General features: G+C 52.3%; 2 protein-coding genes and 1 long non-coding RNA gene across 8 annotated transcripts; 2 read left to right on the top strand and 1 right to left on the bottom strand.

The window, feature by feature from the left end:
- The first annotated feature begins 2,119 nt into the window (after positions 1–2,119).
- Flad1 (flavin adenine dinucleotide synthetase 1) lies at positions 2,120–8,112 on the top strand. 5 transcript variants are annotated; one of them, XM_027920894.2, is made up of 8 exons: positions 2,167–2,250; positions 2,747–2,969; positions 4,555–5,299; positions 5,936–6,083; positions 6,513–6,611; positions 6,690–6,879; positions 7,738–7,811; positions 7,922–8,112. In XM_027920894.2, the coding sequence occupies exons 2-8, from the start codon at positions 2,889–2,891 to the stop codon at positions 8,055–8,057; spliced, it is 1,473 nt and encodes a 490-aa protein (XP_027776695.2). In that variant the 5' UTR covers positions 2,167–2,250; positions 2,747–2,888; the 3' UTR covers positions 8,058–8,112. The 5 variants fall into 5 exon arrangements, with proteins under 5 accessions (XP_071474496.1, XP_071474495.1, XP_027776695.2 ...); XM_027920893.3 differs by having other exon boundaries at positions 2,175–2,265; XM_027920892.3 differs by lacking the exon at positions 2,167–2,250 and adding an exon at positions 2,356–2,535.
- LOC114079621 (uncharacterized) lies at positions 3,918–17,430 on the bottom strand. Of its 2 annotated transcripts, none has more exons than XR_011708954.1 (3): positions 17,347–17,430; positions 4,582–15,729; positions 3,918–4,122 (listed from the first exon to the last, which is right to left on the bottom strand). It is a non-coding gene; the product is annotated as an uncharacterized lncRNA (long non-coding RNA). The 2 variants fall into 2 exon arrangements; XR_003580504.3 differs by having other exon boundaries at positions 16,907–17,421.
- On the top strand, positions 8,573–10,662 carry Lenep (lens epithelial protein). The gene is made up of 2 exons (XM_027920895.3): positions 8,573–8,812; positions 8,894–10,662. Exon 1 carries the CDS (start codon positions 8,573–8,575, stop codon positions 8,756–8,758), a length of 186 nt encoding a protein of 61 aa, XP_027776696.1. The 3' UTR covers positions 8,759–8,812; positions 8,894–10,662.
- Positions 17,431–17,901: the final 471 nt, after the last annotated feature.

The following is a 17,901-nucleotide window of genomic DNA, read 5'->3' as shown; positions in this document are numbered from 1 at the left end:
TTATCTGAAAAGTTGTGAGAAATACAAATAATTGGGCTCCACCCTTGACCTATTGAATTCTAAGTTGAAAGTTGGGCCCAGCAATGTGTTAACAAATTCTCCTTGTGGTTCTAGTATTGTGCTTAAGCTTGGGAACTCACTACTAAATGATTGGAACAAGTTTTTTAATTAAGGGGGATGTTTGTTTTTTGATACCAAGTATTGAACCCAGGGGCACTCAACCACTGAGCCACATTCCCAGCCCTTTTTTATATTTTATTTTGAGACAAGCTCTCACTGAGTTGCTTAGGGCTTCGCTAAGTTGCTGAGGCTGACTTTGAACTTGGGATCCTCTTGCCTCAGCCTCCAGAGCCTTTAGGATTATAGGCATGTGCCAATACACCTGGCCAGAGTTGATGTTTTGAGACGGAGTCTAATGTCAAACCTTCATTACAACAAAAATATTGGATTGGGCTGGAGATGTGGCTCAAGCAGTAGCTTGCTTGCCTGGCATGAGAGCGGCCTGGGTTGGATCCTCAGCACCACATACAAATAAAGATGTTGTGTCCGCCGAAAACTAAAAAGAAAAATAAATAATAAAATTCTCTCTCTCTCAAAAAAAAAAAAAAAATTGGAGCATGTGACTTATGTCATTAGGCAAGTAAGTGGTGGTGTGTTTTTTTAAACTGGAAAAAAATAACAAACCACAGGGTTTATTACTATTATTATTATCTACGCATGTTTGGGTGGCTTCCCTTCACTTTTCTACTCCCGTAAACTGGGCTTGATATTTATCTTACACGATTTTATAGAGTAAAATGAGGCCAGGTGTAGTTCAGCAGTTCTCCAAATAAATGTTAACTTTTACTAAAAAAGCCCAGAAACCAAAATGTGGTCATCACATGGGAGCTGGAGAAACGCAAGTTTCTGGCCCACCCAAACCTGAATCATTGTCTGCCAATTAAAACCATCCCCAGATGGTTCAAGTTATGAAGCACTTTTCTTTGCAACGGAAATGAGTAAGCCAGGCTGATGTAATTAAGACTCCAAAGTGAACACCTAAGGCATTCCCTCCCTATTTACTGTCTTTCCCTTCAGGACTGAAAACTGAGAGGTGACGTTTGAACTAAACATCCGGAACACCGTGGAGCAAGAGAGGCTTTTTACTTTTTCTTTTCAAAGAGATCTTAAGTAATTTTATCACTTATATTAAAGACAAGTGAAGGTTCACACTAAAAGCTCCCCTACTCCTATCCCACAGGCAATGATAGACATCCTATCTCCCTCAGCTTTCTTCTGTTACAAAATAAAATCCCAGTTGAACTCAATAGCATGCCCCTGTAATTCCAGCTGCAGGGGAAGCTGAGGCAGGAGGATTGTTTGAGGTTCGATTACAACCTCAAAAATAAAAATTCCAGGCCAGGCGCAGTGGCGCAGGCCTGTAATCCCAACGTCTCAGGAGACTGAGACAGGAGGATCACGAGTGTAAAGGCAGCCACAGCAACAGTGAGGCGCTAAGTTACTCAGTGAGAAGCTGTCTCTAAATATAAAATAGGGCTGGGGGGTGTGGCTCAGTGGTTGAGTGCCCCTGAGTTCAACCCCCGGTATCCCCACACACACACCCAAAAATAAAATAAAAATTCCGAGCCAGGCCGGGTGCTTTAGGCCTGTAATCCCAGTGATTCGAGAGGCTGAGGCAGGAGGATAGGAGTTCAAAGCCTACCTCAGCAACTTAGCGAGACCTTATCTCTAAGTAAAATATAAAAAGGGCTGGGGATATGGCTCAGTGGATAAGTCCCCCTGGGTTCAATGCCCGGTACCAAATACATTAATAATAAAAAATGCTGGACACCAGCCCCTGACCCCTTCCCCTAGAATCAGAGTCACGGTTATTGAAAACAGCATACAAGAGTCTGGGAGATCAGAAAGCCTCCGCTTACTCCAGCACGACACCCCAAAGTACTGAGAACACTACCAACTGCAACTTTCGCGCCCCGAACTCCTAAGTCCCGCCTACCCACGCCCGCCCTGGACCGAAGCCCGGCCCCCACGCTTCCGGCGAACGTGGTGGTTGCCAATAACAACGTGATATTGTTCGTGCCTGCTGGATAAAGCCTGAGAGCGACAGTCGGCTCTACCAATAGGACCATTGGGGAGCGTCTAAGCGACAGCCGGAGTAACCAATCCGTACGGGGCAATGCGAGGCGGTACTTTGAGTGCGGAAGTTGACCCGGGACCTGAGGAAAGGAGCGAGGGAAAGACCCGGTAAAGGTACAAAATAGGCAGGTGAGAGCCTGGAAGAGCTCAGCAGTCAGAAGCGCGGTGGAAAGAGGGGATCCCGGACTAGAAAGGGTGCAGGGGGCTGCGGGGGAAGGCGACAGGGTTCTGGTCGCGGGTGGAGGGAGGGAACGCATTTAAAGGAGCCAAGGCCCAGGATAAGGTAGAAATTTAAAGGGACAGAAGCCCCGAAGACAAGAGACATTTAAAGGTGCAGATGCCCAAGATAGAACAAACTCTTGAGACGACCAGTTCCGCACACCGAAGACATTTAAAGTGGTAGGTTCTCGGGAGAGAAGGACATTTTAAGGAGACTAGAGCCAAGCATCGAAGTCATTTATATGAGCATGGGTTGGGATTTTAGAACACGTTTATTGAAGAGGCAGTAATAAGAGTCGGTTATGAAGGGTCTGGTTAGAGAAGACTAAGTCATATTCTAAGAAGGAACTGTGCTCCTCCTCTCCTCCATTGTCCTTTCTGGCTCCTCCAGGTTCTCTCCATCCCGGACCTTGTTCCCAGGCTATGGCCCCCAGTGCCCTGTAGACCTGGCAGTCCCCCGGTGTTTGCGGCCCCTACTTGGGGGTCTGGGTGGCTACCGGAGGGCCTTCCAAAGGGAAAGAGAAGGCAGGACCATGGCATCTAGGGCCTCTGAACTTCCCCAGGGGCGCAGCGTGACGGCGGGCATCATCATTGTTGGAGATGAGATCCTCAAGGTGTGTCTGGGACAGAAGAAGGGGAGGGCGCGGCTTTCTCCTGACCTTAAGAGCTTGCTGCCCATCCTGTTGAGGGAGGTGAACCAGGGTGGGAGTCCCACAGTAGATTCCTGGAGTGAGTCCAACATATTGGACTCACTTTCTTTCAAATTACTCCACTAAAAAAAGTTGTAGCAATGTCCCCATTTTTCCAAGTAGTATAGTAGGGGACGTAGGGACTACCCAGCAGTGACAGGAAGCCTAGCAAGTAGAGGAGATAAAAAATGCACATATTATATATTTAAGAGTTATATCCAGGCTGGTGGCACAGGCCTATAAGCCCACAGGCTCAGGAGGCTGAGGCAGGAAGATCACAAGTTCAAAGCCAGCCTCAGCAACTTAGCAAGGCCCTAGGCAGCTTAGTGAGACCCAGTCTCAAAAAGTAAAAAGGGCTGGGGATGTGGCTCAGTAGTTAAGCACCCCTGGGTTCAATCCCTGGTACAAAAACAAATAAATAAAGTGTTATATCCAGCCTATTTGGAAATGATTCAAGGCACTCAGCAAAGTGGATAAATGAGATAGAAGGAAGAGGAATTCCTTCTGAATGATCAAGGGTATTACTAGAGGACATGGCGGGGCATTAGGTTTGTAATAGTAAACACTATTTTTTGAGTGCTTAGTAGAGGCTAGCAGTATGCTTATTACATCACAAATGTGATTTTACTAAGCCTCACAACAATTCCATGAAGTTAGTGCTTTTATTGTGAATCTCAGTTAATAAATAGATTACGCAACTGAGGCTTAGAGAGGTTGAGAAACTTGCCTGAGATTACACGCCTAGAAAGTGGTAGAAATGGAATTCTAGCATGACTCTTCCTTACTCCAGAACACACTCTTAACCTATATAGAGAGGTAGAAGGAGATGGGGCTGGAAAAGAGGATAGGATACACACCACAGACAGCCTTAAATACTTGCAAAAGAATTTGAACTTTATTCTGCATACAGTTGGAAACAACAAATGGCTCTTGAGCCCAAAAGTGATGCAATCACAGTGACGCATTAGGAAGGTTACTCAGAAGACACAGAGCAAAGCACCGTGGCTGGAGGCTGGGAGCTCGGCCAGGAGGCTGTTGCCATTGACCAGGTGAAAGGTGCCAAGGACCTGTTTGGTGACTGGGGACAGAGGAGAGCAGATGGGGAGACATTTCAGTACAGTTGACAGAATGAAGAGTCTGACTGGCTGTGGGCAGTGTCTGGGATGCCACTGACTGAAGTGACAATAGCCAGGGATACAGTGAGGCTTCCCAGTAAGCACTTGGAGTCAGGAGACTGAAACTGTCAGGACTGGTAAGGAGATGGACAAATCGCCCACATAGAATTGATAACTGAGTCCATAAATATACGTAAGGTCAAGATCAAAGAGCAGAGGGGGCCCAAGGTGAATCTCCTGACTACATTCCAGGGGATTTTCCCACCCAGCCCAGGCTCAACAGCCTGAAGGGGTGACCTCAAAGAGCAGAGTACCCATCATCAGACAGATGTAGCTATACTCCCCCTGCCTTTCATCCCCATGGTATTGACAGTCTCATCCTCCCCAACCCCCAGGGACACACTCAAGACACCAACACCTACTTTCTGTGCCGGACACTGCGCTCCCTGGGGGTCCAGGTGTGCCGAGTCTCTGTTGTGCCTGATGAAGTAGCCACCATTGCAGCCGAGGTCACCTCTTTCTCTAGCCGGTTTACCCATGTTCTCACTGCAGGGGGCATCGGCCCCACTCACGATGATGTGACCTTTGAGGCAGTTGCCCAGGCTTTCGGGGAGGAGCTGAAGCCACATCCTGAGCTGGAAGAGGCCATCAAAGCCCTAGGAGGGCAGGGCTGGGAGAAGCTGTCCCTGGTGCCCTCCTCTGCCCGCTTGCATTACGGCGTAGATCCTCGCACTGGCCGCCCCTTCCGATTCCCGCTGGTCTCTGTCCGGAACGTCTACCTCTTCCCAGGCATTCCGGAGCTGCTGCGGCGGGTGCTGGAGGGGCTAAAGGGACTGTTCCAGAACACAGCTGTTCATTTCCACTCCAAGGAGCTGTATGTGGCTGCTGCTGAAACCTCTATTGCCCCCATCCTTGCGGAGGCCCAGGCCCACTTTGGGCGGAAGCTTGGCCTGGGTTCCTACCCTGACTGGGGCAGCAACTACTATCAGGTGAAGCTGACTCTAGACTCTGAGGAAGAAGGACCACTGGAGGAATGCCTGGCCTACCTGACTGCCCGTCTGCCCCAGGGGTCGCTGGTCTCCTACATGCCCAACGCCGTGGAGCAAGCCAGTGAGGCTGTATACAAACTCGCTCAATCAGGTAGGGGCCTTCCTTGGGGAAGGGCAGCATGTACCGGCCTTTGGTGCCATCCAAGATTTAGAAACGCAGGACCTGTTGGGGGGGTGGGGGGCTTCCCACGATTCTGAGAGAAGGTAGAAAATAGTCAGTATTGATTAATTCATTCTAAGAAATATTGATTGAGTGCCCATTCTCACTAGCACTGTGCTGGACAACATGGACAAATGTATGCTCTGCTCTTCTGGATCAGTGGTTTAACTAGAGGGGTGGATGTGAAGCAGGGGACCATATATGAGGTGTGAACGAAGAGGATTCCACATTTGGGAGATCAGCCTTGATCTAGGGTCAGAGACAGCTTTCCTGACCCAGTAACAAAAGAGCTGAGTGATAAGGAGCATTTGATTGGACCAGGGGGTGGGCCAAGAGCAAAGAGAATGGAAGTAGACCTGGAGGAGCAGCTTGGGGTTTAGGGGAATGGAAGTAAGGGCAGGTGGCTGAATGGCAGGCAGGGGACAGACTGCAAGGGCCAGGGGACAGCATGGAGTTTAGACTTAATCCTAAGAACATGGGAAGAGGTTAAAGGGTTTTAAGCAAGGGCAACATGCCCCATTCAACAGCTATATATTCCTGATGCCCACTTCCCTGCCTGCCTGGCAGGGTCTTCTCTGGGGAAAAAGGTAGCAGGTGCCCTACAGACCATTGAGACTGCCCTGGCTCGGTACCATCTCAACCAGCTCTGTGTGGGCTTCAACGGGGGCAAGGACTGCACCGCCCTCCTGCACCTCTTCCATGCAGCTGTGCAGAGGTGAGCCCACCTCAGGACACCTAATCCCTCTAGTTCCCCATCCCAGGAAGCAGAGAGGAGGCCAGGAAGGGAGGTAGCCCCAGAGACCTCTCTGTTCCATTCTCCCACCCTATGTATCAAGCATCTGGCGCATACCTGGCCCTGGATATAGATGTGCAGGCCACCATCCCCGAGCACAAGTGGGTCACAGTCCCATTGGGGAGGTGATATTTACCAGAAATATCAATCCATACATAGGGACGCTCAGGTTCAAGAAGTGAGCAATTGGAGTGGGCTTCCCATAGGAAGTGGGTCGGCTAGATTAAAAAAAATGAGGACAGGGGAGAAAGGGAGGGTGTCCATCCCATGCAACAAAGAGAGAGTGTGCTCTCCAGAGAGCCAAGTTCCCTGTCTATGCCAGCAACCTTATGAATCCTTCCCCTTCCCCAGGAAATTTCCTGATGTCCCCAAACCCCTCCAGATCCTGTATATCCGCAGCGTCTCCCCTTTTCCTGAACTGGAACAGTTTCTACAGGACACTATCAAGAGGTACTAGAGGCCCGGAGGTTTGGGCTCCAAGAGGAGCTTGGCAGGTCCCACTCTGACCTCCACCTCTCTCTTCCTAAGGTATAATCTGCAGGTGTTGGAGGCTGAGGGTGACATGAAGCAGGCCCTGTGTGAGCTGCAGACACAGCACCCCCAGTTGGAGGCTGTCCTGATGGGCACTCGCCGGACTGATCCCTATTCCTGTAGCCTCTGCCCTTTCAGTCCCACCGACCCCGGCTGGCCTTCTTTCATGCGCATCAACCCACTGCTGGTAATGCCTTCTGTCTCCTGCGCCCTGTCAGTCATTGCACCCCAGCTCCCCTGGGGAAGGAGGCCGGAGCCTGAGTCATGGATGAAGGGGCCCCACCATCCAAGGGAGGCAGTGCTGTTCGTTCATCTCTTCAACAGATATTTATTGAGCATTGTACTTTTTACTGTGGACCAGTGACTTAGGCCTGTGCTCTCCAATATGACAGCCATTAGCTATTTATTCATACTTAGGTGATAACTGAAATTAAATACAAGTTACTAAAATACTTTCACAGGATGAAGAAGATGACATGTGAATTATAGCTCAAAGATATTCTTTGGTACTGGGAATTGAACCCAGGGGCATGCTGACCACTGAGCTACACCCCCAGGCCTTTTTATTTTTTATTTTGAAACAAATTCTCACAAAGTTGCCCAGTGGCCTCAAACCTGAGCCTCCCAAGCAGCTGGGATTATAGGCATGCCTTACTATGCCTGGCTTGCATCTCAGTTTTGAAAATTAAGAACAATTTAAAATTCATTTCTTCAATTATAGTAGCCATGTCTCGAGTCACTGCCATAAGACGCACAGATATGTCCGTCCTGGCAGACAGCCGAGCCTGGCAGCGCCGACTGAGACACACAGTCCTTCCATGTTCGGGATGTGACACGTCAGTGAGAGTGGCTCAGGAATGGGGAGGGTAGAGGACGGAGGCCTCCTCTGTCTCGCTGCTTAGTCTGCACAGAGCAAGGTGCACCACAGAACCAGACAGCAAGCCTCCCTCCCTCAGAGCCAAGGGGCAGGGGAGCCTTGGATGGCCCCTTCCTGGATGGCAGGGGAGAGAATGTTTGTGACTATTCTATGACTCTGACCTCCCAGGACTGGACCTACAGAAACATCTGGGACTTTCTACGTCAGCTGTTTGTCCCATATTGTATCCTGTATGACCGAGGGTAAGTTTAGGGGAGCAGAATGGGTGTGGGGGATGTGAAGGTGTTGGGATAGGGGGAGCCCCCCCGGAGAGCCTACCGTCACTCACTGGCCTTCCATTTCTGCTCTCCAGGTACACGTCTCTGGGGAGTCGGGAGAACACAGTACAGAACCCAGCCCTGAAGTGCCTAGGCCCAGGAGGACACCCCACCTACCGTCCAGCCTACCTACTGGAGAATGAAGAAGAGGAGCGAAACTCCCGCATGTGACCTCCTGTGTGGAGGGGGGAGGGGAGTGCCTGTCAATAAACCAGCCTCTCACTGTGCTGTGGCTCTGGCTGTGTCTTTGTGCTCCGAGGGACAGAAGTGGCCAGACCTGCGAGCTTGAAGCTGGTCATGCCCACCCTGAGGAACCAGGGGTAGGATGGAACAGACGGAAGGGAGCACTCCTGGATGATTCTCAACGCCAGCCTCATCCAGAGCCCGCCAAGGTGGGAGGAGTTGTGCCGACCACGGAGAAAGGGGCAACCAGACAGGCCCACCCAAGCTGGAGGAAGGGACGCTGAGCTGGCCTGGCTGTGGAGATGGAGTGCCCAGGCCCTCCCCCACTAACCCCACCCCATCCCTGTCCAGAGGGGCTGACTCAGCCTTTTCCCAAGCCCAGAATGTTCCTTTGCTAGACCCTGGGGCCTTTGCATCTAGTCATGAGGCCTGAAGGGGGTGGGGACAGTTGATAAAAGGCACCAAAGGCAGCTCCCACACCCTTCCTCAGAACCACTGCCCACATGCAGCCCAGGACACAGCCCCTAACCCAGGCCTTACCCTTCTCCCTTGGAGGGGTCCTGCGAGACGCTGGGCTCCGTGTGCCTGTCATTAAGATGGGCACAGGGTGGGAGGGCCTGCAGCGAACCCTGAAGGAAGTGGCCTACATACTGCTCTGCTGCTGGTGTATCAAGGAGCTGCTGGACTGATGACGCCAGGGAGCGGCTTCCTCTACCGCTGACAGCATGGCTGGCACCGCTCAGGTGGGCAGGGGGTCGGACGGGGGTGTGGCTGCGGCCTGTGTAGCCCAGCCTGCCTCTCAGCTCCCCCATTCTCTTCTGTAGCCCCGTCAAGACTCCTGGGGCCAGCTGTGCCTGACCAAGGACAGGTGGGCCACAAACGACGACTGAAGAGTGAAGTGTGGATCCTGCTTTGAGCTGTGCCATCTGCCAGACTAGCCTCGTCTCTGGACCTCAGTCCCCAGCCTCTGCCTCTGTCGAACCTCTGGTGAGCGGGAGTCTGGCCTGCTGGCCGGCGCTCCAGTAAGACGACCGCAGGACCTGGCACACCTCTACGCCTGGCACAGTGAGCCCGCCAGCCCAGATGGGTGATCTCACCGTGCTCTTAGTACCAGGCATGGGCTGTGCCCTAAGATCTCTGTTTGAGAATCGCTGAACTATACGTATAATAAAAAGGCTTTGAGGCCAAAAGTTCCAAATGTCTAAGAGGGAAGCAGACAAAAGTCGGCACTGAAGGAGTCTTCGAGCCAGAGTGCAGCAGACCAAGGAGGGAAGGACGTTGTCCAGGACAGAAGTGACATTGAAATCCAGGTTTCCTGACTCACTCTTACCTGGGTGGGGAGAGTGGAGGGGAGAAAGGCCAGGATCCTCCCACCTATGTATAGTGAGGGGTCCAGCTTGGCGTGTTCTGTGAGGCCAGGGTATTAGAATGGCCACCCGAGGGTCTCAACCCTTCCCCAAGTAGAGGACCTGGTGTAGGGAGCTCCCTGCCTCTGAGGAGCTTAGGGAAAGCACCGTGCTATTCCCAGTTTGTGGAGGAAGTGGGCCCCATGAGCTACCAGAGCTCGGGGCTCACACACACACAACTACAAGAGAAAAGCCATCTGTGCAGCCACACCGGTTCCTCAGGCTTATCAGGGCATGACTCCTATCAGGACACCAACGGTTTGAGTAAGTAGAACTGACTCCTCGCTTCCCCTTGGAAGCCAATAACAGGATTTCCCAAAAGACTCCCAGTGGTAGGTACACGTGCACATCGTCTTGCTCACGCTTACTCACACACCCCCCCACAGCCTCCCACAACCGCAAAGCCAGCAACAGGACTTGTTCAGTGTCCTGCTGGGATCGCCATTCAGAGAGTTCCTGACCTCCTTGGGCCCAGGTATTGCTCATCCCCCTTTCTCATCTGGGACACTGGCCTGATCCTGTATATGGGGCCCTCTTGCTCCCTCTCTGGGATCAGCTCTTCTTCAACCTTCTTAGTTAACTTCTTTCTCTCTGGGTTTTTTCCTCTTTGTAAAGGTAGTATATGCCTAAAGTAAATAATTCTCTTTTCTTTTTTGCAGTTTTGGGGAGTGAAGTGAACCCACAGGCGTTCTTTACTCCTAGTCTTTTTTTTTTTTTTTTTTTCAGTTGTAGATAGACACAATACCTTTATTTTATTTATTTATTTTTATGGGATGCTGAGGATCGAACCCAGTGCCACACAGATGCGAGCCAAGCACTCTGCCACTTAGCTACAACCGCAGCCTTCTCCCCAGTCATTTTTAACTTTTGAGATAGGGTCTTGCAAAGTTGCTGAGGATGGCCTTGAACTTGCAGTTCTCCTGCCTCAGCTTCCTCGATCACTGGGATTACAGGTCTGTCCCACCACACCCCACTTAAAGAACTCTAGAAGTAAAAATTAAGTCTCCTACACCTATCCCCCAGCCTCCCTTGAAGATAACCACAATAACCAACTTCTTGAAGAACATTCCAGAGATAGTTATGCAGGTCTGAATCTTCATTCATTCATTCAACAAATATAATTGACTGTCTGCTATATGTAAGTCTGGGTGTTTTGGATACAGCAATAAACAAAGCAGATCCCTGTACTTGTGAAGTTTACATTCCAGTGGGTGACAACAGAAGATAAACTATAGACTTTTTAAAGTATGTTGATATAATTGGGATAGATACTATGGAAAAAAAAGTTGGGCCAGAGATGAGTGTGGGTGGGTGAAGGACAGCCCAAATAAGAACTATTTTAGTTTATTTTTATTTTTGGTACCTGAGATTGAACCCAGGGACACTTAAAAACTGAGCAACATACCAGCCTTTTTGTTTTTTTATTTTGAGAGAGTGTCTCACTAGATGGCTTAGGTCATTGTTAAGTTGCTGATACTGGTCTTGAACTTACAATCCTACTGCCTCAGCCTCCCAAGCTGCTGGGATTATAGGCAAGTGCCACTGCACTGGGTAAGATATGTAGTGGTAGTGCATGCCTGTAACCACAGCTAACAAAGAGGCTGAGGCAAAAGGATCACAAGTTTGAGGCCAGACCCTGTCTCAAAATAGAAAAAAAAATTGGTTCTAGAAATTGAACCTAGAGATACTTTACCACTAAACTACATCCGCAGCCCTTTTTATTTTTTGATAGGATCTCACTAAATTGTTAAGAGCCTCACTAAATTGCTGAGGCTGACCTTGAACTTTCGATCCTCCTGCCTCAGTCTCCCCAGTGGTTGATATCACAGGTATATACCATGGAACCCAACTAAAAATTAAAAAAAAAAATTAAAGGGCTGGGGGTATAGCTTAGTGGTAGCGCACCCCTGGGTTCAAACCCCAGTACTGGAAAAAAAAAAAAAAAAAAAACTTGAGCTTTTCTTTATATATATACACACACACACACACACACACACACAATCTTTATTTTTATGTGGTGCTGAGGATCAAACCCAGTGCCTCACGCATGCCAGGCAAGTGCTCACTCAACCACTGAGCTACAACCCCAGCCCCAAACTTGAGCTTTTATGCTGAGTGAATGAGGAACTTGCCTGGTATCAAACATGAACTAAGTTTTTACTTGAAAAGTTCATACTGGCTGCTACGCTGAGAATAGACTTTAGAAAATAAGGGTAGACTGTTCAAGACCTTTAGGAGGTAAGAAGCCCAGTACAGACGGACACCTTGGCAGGCCAGGTCAGACTAGAGCAATAGCGTGCTGAGAGTGGCTAGATTCCAAATATGCCTATTCTTTTTTTTTGTACCAGGGATTGAACCCAGGAGCCCTACCTCTGAGCCACATCCCCAGGCCTTTCTTATATTTTATTTGGAGACAAGGTCTTGCTGAGTTGCTTAGGGCCTCAATAAGCTGCTGAGGATGGCTTTGGACTTGTGATCCTCCAGCCTCCCAAGCTGCTGTTACAGGTGTGCAGCACGGCCCCCAGCAAAATGTTGACTCCTCACAGTCCTCTGCACCCTGCTCTCTGTCTCTTGGGTTTTTGTTGTTGTTATTTGTCTGTTTTCAGTCCTGGGGGTTGAACCTAGGGCCTCGTGCACACCGAGCACCCCACCGCCAAGCAACATCCCCACCCTGTACCTTGATTTCTCTTCCTTCGTGCACTTTGTGTAGGATCCAAACACCACTGCAGTATATTTAGAGCTTGCCTGTCTTTGTTTATGGCAGTCTAGTACTTGACCTCAAGACTTGTTTCTTATCCCTCACAGCCCAGTACTCCCATTTATTTATATACTTACTTATATATATATACTTACTTATTTGGTACTAGGGATTGAACCCAGGGGAGCTTAACCATGGAGGTACAACCCCAGCCCTTTTTATTTGTCATTTTGAGATAGAATCTCACTAAAATGCTTAGAGCCTCGATCGGTTGCTGAGGCTGGCTTTGAACTTGTGATCATCGTGCTTCAGCCTCCACCCAGTCAGGAGGCTGAGGCAGGAGGATCACAAAGTTTGAGGTCAGCCTCAGCAACTTAGTGAGACCCTGACTCAAATTAAAAATAAAAGTGTTGGGGATGTGGCTCAGTGGTTAAGTGCCACTAGGTTCAATCCCTGGTACCAAAGAAGAAAGGAGAAGAAAGAAAAGGAAAAAGGTTTGTAGATATAGCTTAGTGGTAAAACATGCTGGAGTTCGACCCCAAACCACAATTTAAAAAGATATATATGGCATGACAAGGATAATTATCCCATGTTAAAAACTAGCCCAGAAGTAGAGGTCAGACAGCATTCTGCAGAACAATCATTTAGTGAACCCAGATTTTTAGATCTCAAATTCAGGGCTAGTCAAGTGCAGTGGTAGACACCTGGAGTCCCTGTTAGTCACCAGGCTGAAGTAGGAGGATTTCTTGAGCCCAGTATTTGGAGACCAGCCTTGTCAACATGGTGAGATTCCTGTCCTCAAAACATAGATAAGTAAGTAAATAAATAAATAAATAAATAAATAAAAACAAATTTAGGGCTCCTCCTCATCAGCCTGTCCACCTCTTCTGAGCTGGGGTTGGTGTGGATGATGGCCAAGTCTCCTGGGAGGCCAAGCCAGGCAAGCCAGTGTAGGCTGCCCGCCCCCCACCCCCAGTTTGCACCTGCTTCCCACCTCAACCCTGAACTCCTCTTGACTCCTCTGGATCTTGGCTTGTGAGCTCAGTGGGGCATCCCAACAACCACCTTTTCACCTAATTCACCCAGGACAGATCTTTCCATTCTTCTAGAAGGGAAAAAGAAATGCTCCAGTTCTCCACAGTGTTCTCTCCCCCAAATAGAGCAACTCAGGTTCTGAGCATGCCAACTACCACCCCAGGAACTGAGATGGGAACAGGGTGTGCAAGGAGCAGGATGCCATAGGGAGGGGTGGGTAAGATTGCATCCGCCTCTTGGTGCCCACAGGGGTTGGGGAACCGGTGGGGAAGGAGGGAAGAGACAAGAGGGATGAATAGGCACTGACCCCCCCAAGTACCACAGAAAAACAAGAAGCCTGTAATCCAGGATTCCCTGCAGATTACATCGGATAGATAGTCCTCAATGGTGAAATGAGAAGCAAGCAGGGAAGAGTGGTCACCACCAAGAGGTCTGGGTAGGGGCACTTAATACACTGGATATCATAGTAATGAGGGGGGGGGGGGCCTCCACCTTTTCCCAACTACACCAGGAAGCATGCAGAAAAGGAGGGATTTGCATGCATGTAATCCCAGCAACTTGGGAGGCTGAGGCAGGAGGACTGCAAGCTCAAGTCCAACTTCAGGAATATCGCGAGTTCAAAGCCAGATTCAGCAACTTAGCAAGGCACTAAGCAACTCGGGAAGACTCTTGTCTGTAAATGAAATACAAAAGAGGGGTTGGGGATGTGGCTCAGTGATTAAGTGCCCCTGAGTTCAATCCTCAGTATCAAAAACAAAACAATAGCCTCAGCAATTTAACGAGGCCCTAAGCAATTTAGTGAGACCCTGTCTCAATAAGCAAACAAACAAATAAATAGGGCTAGGGACGTGGCTCTGTTCAATCACCAGTACTTAAAAAAAAAAAAAAAAAAATACACACGCCTATAATCCAAGCGGCTGGGGAGGCTGAGGCAGGAGGATCTGTTCAAAGCCAGATGCGCTAAGCAACTCAGTGAGATCCTGTCTCTAAATAAAATACAAAATAGGGCTGGGGATGGTTGAATGTCCTTGAGTTCAATCCCGGGTACCAAAAAATAAAATCAAAAAAATGAAAAAGAAAAGAGAGGTGTGGCAAACATTGCTGGCGCCCTGTAGTGCAGACCCCAAGGGCCTAGGCTCTTATTTGCATTTCGTTTACATGTGTTATTTCCCTCTCAACACACATAAGTCCCCACTCCCTTTTTCAGTGGTTCTCAGACTGCACATTTGGAGGCCTCGGAGCATACCCATATCTCCTGCCAATGACTAGTACGGCACCCAGTAACTTTCCAGAGCGCACGCGTCTCTACGCTTTACCTACCCCAGGATTAAAGCAGCGACCCTAACTCCTAGCAGGCTGGGTTCAGGATCCGGAGATCTGCGCCCCCTAGTGGCTCGCCGGAGGGAGGCTGAGCGCAGAGGGGTTCTGTTTCGCCTTCTCTGGGACGTGGAGTTTTGGAAAATGTTCCCCGGAGCTTCCTGAAGCTAAATTTACCTCCCCTGGCCCTGGGGGGCGCAGAGATCCCGGCGGCGATTAGCACAGCTCAGCAGCCGGCTCCAGCCGAGAGGCCCGGAATAGGCGCGGAGTTATAAATAGTGCTGCCCGCAGGTGTGGGGGGAGTCGGCGGGAGGGGGGTACCCCTGGCAGCCACGGCCCCTTCAGGTGGGTTGGGCGGTCGCGGTGGGGGAGATGGGGGATGGTGGGTGGGGGGACTGCGGTCTGAGCGCCCCCAGCGGTTTCCTGGGCGGCGGGTTTTTCGAGGGAAGCGGAGGCAGCCAGGGGAAGGGGGGTGGGGTAGTGGGGAAGAGGTGGGCGCCAGGCGCAGGCTGACTCTCCGCTCCAGCTCAGCCCCTCACATTCCGAAACAGGCCCCCAGACCCACTGGCTTTAGACCCCGCCGGGCAGAGCCTCGCCCCTCCAGCAGCCCGAAGCCTCTTTCCCCCCAGGCTCTGCGAGCGTCTAACTTTTCTGCTTCTACTCTTCTGCGCACGTGGCCCAGCCAGTCCAGGCAGCTGGCCACCACTCTTAAGTCGCTGTCCCCGGCCCCAGGTCCTCCCAGCTGGGACTTCCATCCTTTTCAGGGCAGGAACCTCTCTCTCTAGGTATTGACCCACCTCCTGCTACTTTGCCTGAAATATTAAGGTCTAGCTGGTCTCCTGAAGATTGAAACCTGAACGTGCGGATCTGAGGCGTTCCCCTGTCTTCAGGAGGCCCCTGCAGGCTCCACACTTGCCCTCCGGCTCCCAGTTCCAGGCACTGGCCCGGGGTTGGGGGGTGGGACCGCCGGGATTCCACGGGAGGGGGCGGGCCCCCAGGCAGCGTTCCTCTACTGCGGCGGTCTCAAGTTTGGCGCGGTAAGAGTCCAGAGTTGGGGGGATAGGTGGGAACTGAATTCAAGTTGGGGCTCCCGCCTCTGAGAGAGGGAGCTGTTTGTACCAGAAGAAAAAGCAAGAGCTGGGGATGTAGCCCAGTGGTAGAGCGCTTGCCTCGCTGCTCAGGGCCCTGGGTTCAATCACCAGCACTGGAAAAGAAAGAGAAATATGGGAGGGAGGGTCGGTCACTCAAGAACTAACAGCAAGTTCAGAGGCTGCTCAGACCCAAGTGGGGAGTGGCAATCTAGCCACAGAAAGATTCGGGTGGTGTCCTGCCAGACGCGACCCCCAGAGGTGGGGGGGCGGGCAGGGGCCAGCCTTTCGCATCTTTGCTCCCTAATGCTGGTGCCAAGGCGCCCGCCTTTCTATTGCCTCTGGAGGCCCTGCGCCAATTTTTCCCTCCCAACCCCCCTCCCCGCACCATCCTTTTCCTCGGCCGTGCAACCTCCGCCCCGAAGCAGACCCCTCTCGGTTTCACTTGTGCTTCTGGCACCAACGCCTTGCCCTTGTCACGGCCCTTCCCCTGGCTAGCGCGACCCCGACGGCAGAAGAAGGAAGGGAAACCCCAGGCCTGGACCCCACCCGCTCCCGGCCCGAAGGACCAGAATCTGTCCGGCGGGGCCGAGATGAAAACCCGGAGCACTGACCGGCCTCGGGACCCAGGGGGGACAGGGACCATAGGAAAACCTGGAGCGGATTATTCGAGCCGGAGCGCCCCACGCCTGCTGTTAACCCCTCCCTCCTATAGCCCCCCTAATTCTCCAGTGAGATAATGTCTAGGGTGGGGGGCTGTTTGGTTTGGCCTGGGCCCTCAGGGGCGCCTCACACTTTCCGCCCCTGGCTAGGGCGCAGGGCAGCGGCCCCGAGGCTGAGTCACGGCCGGAGAGAGAAGGAGCAAGAGGGAGGGAGGGAGGGACCCGGACTCCGCCCCTCCCCCTGCGCGGGGATCCCGGGTCAGCCCGGGTGAGGGCCAGGGCCCCCCTGGCGCCGCCCATTGTGGTCCAACAGGTTGAGCTGGTGTCCCGCGGAGCCACCTGCTGGAAAGGGAGGGAGGCCCCCTGCGGAGGGGGTTAGGGAAGAGAAAGCGAGTCCGGCCCGGTTCGGCCTGGCCGGCTGCTGCGAAGCCGAACCTAGCCCGAGGGAGCCGGATTTGATTCCGTTTGACACTGGTGGGAGGGGCCCTTTGGGGTACGCAGCGCCGCAGGCCCAGCTGGAAAACTCCCAGACAGGCTACCTTTCTCGGGGACCGAAGTACCCCACGCCGGTCCCCCCGGCGACGCGCAAGCCACACACACAAACATCCTAACACCCAGGCCCCCTCGCCACCTGGGTCTCTGAGCGAAGCCGTGTCGAGAAGTCCCTCGGTCGTGGAGACTCAGTTTCTCCACTTAGGGACCCGGCAGGATGGAGGCGGAGAGCAGGAGCGTGAGCGCACCTCCCCCCTCCTCCTGGAGGACACGGCCCCTCCCCTCTGACAATGCCAAGGCCGCAGCGGGCACCGGCTGGAGCGCAGAGGCTTCTTACCCCCAGGCGCCGTTCCCTCCCCGCGGGGCGCCATCACGCGTGGGGAGGGACATAGGGTGCCCGCAGCCTCAACTCCCCCGCTCCTTCTGTGGGGGGTGGGGCGCAGGGGCCGAAGCTGAAGGCCGAGTGTCCCCCTCCCCCGCCCTCCTGGGGCCCTGACCTGATTATAGCCCCTCACGGGACCCCCTCCCTCAAGACCCTAGGTCTTCACCCGCACCCAGCCTATCCTTAACCTCTCATACCCTTCCCTCTCGAGGTGCTGACCCTAAGGAAGCCCCTCTTGGAGAAGAGGGAGCCCCTAAGGGGGGGTGCTCCATTCCCAGGCCGCTGCGGACACTGCCCCCTCCCCCTCCCCTTCAGGTTTCAGACCGGCCCCGCGGCCCCGCCCCCTCCCTGGTTTCATGCAAGGCGGGACCCACTTGGGATGGGCGGGTGTTCAGGCCAATGGGCGGGCCGGGCGGTGGAGTGCAGGGGGCGGGGCGAAGCAGCGGCAGAGGGCTGGACCGCGGTCCGGGGCGGAGCTCGAGTTAAGGTGGACTGGGAGAGATAGGGGTTGGAAAGGAGAGAGAGCGAGCGCGGGGGAGAGGGACCGTGGCAGGTGAAGGGAGATAGAGAGAAGGAAAGAAAGAGGGAAAGGAGGAGGGTGGGAAAGGCTCCTAGAGCAAAGTAAGAGCTTGGAGGAAGGTAGTGAAAAAGGAGGGAGGGACCCTCTGCGACTTGCTGGGACTGGCTGGACGAAGGGGTTGAAGTTTATGTCCTTATTGGGCGGAGGGAGGGGGGCCGGGGGGGCGGGTAAA

The sequence above is a fragment of the Marmota flaviventris genome, chromosome 10 (genome assembly GCF_047511675.1).
Source record: "Marmota flaviventris isolate mMarFla1 chromosome 10, mMarFla1.hap1, whole genome shotgun sequence".
NCBI classification, from domain to species: domain Eukaryota; kingdom Metazoa; phylum Chordata; class Mammalia; order Rodentia; family Sciuridae; genus Marmota; species Marmota flaviventris.
Note: the sequence above shows the minus strand (reverse complement) of the source record. Positions and strands in the feature narration are given on the sequence as shown.

Excerpts from the sequence above, each read along its gene's own strand:
- Flad1 (XM_027920892.3), top strand. The coding sequence starts at position 2,474 with ATGCCCAAGATAGAACAAACTCTTGAGACGACCAGTTCCGCACACCGA. Across the intron at positions 2,970-4,554 it reads TTGGAGATGAGATCCTCAAG|GGACACACTCAAGACACCAA; the intron begins GTGTGTCTGGGA and ends CCCAACCCCCAG. Across the intron at positions 6,612-6,689 it reads CTACAGGACACTATCAAGAG|GTATAATCTGCAGGTGTTGG; the intron begins GTACTAGAGGCC and ends TCTCTTCCTAAG.
- Lenep (XM_027920895.3), top strand. The coding sequence starts at position 8,573 with ATGCAGCCCAGGACACAGCCCCTAACCCAGGCCTTACCCTTCTCCCTT.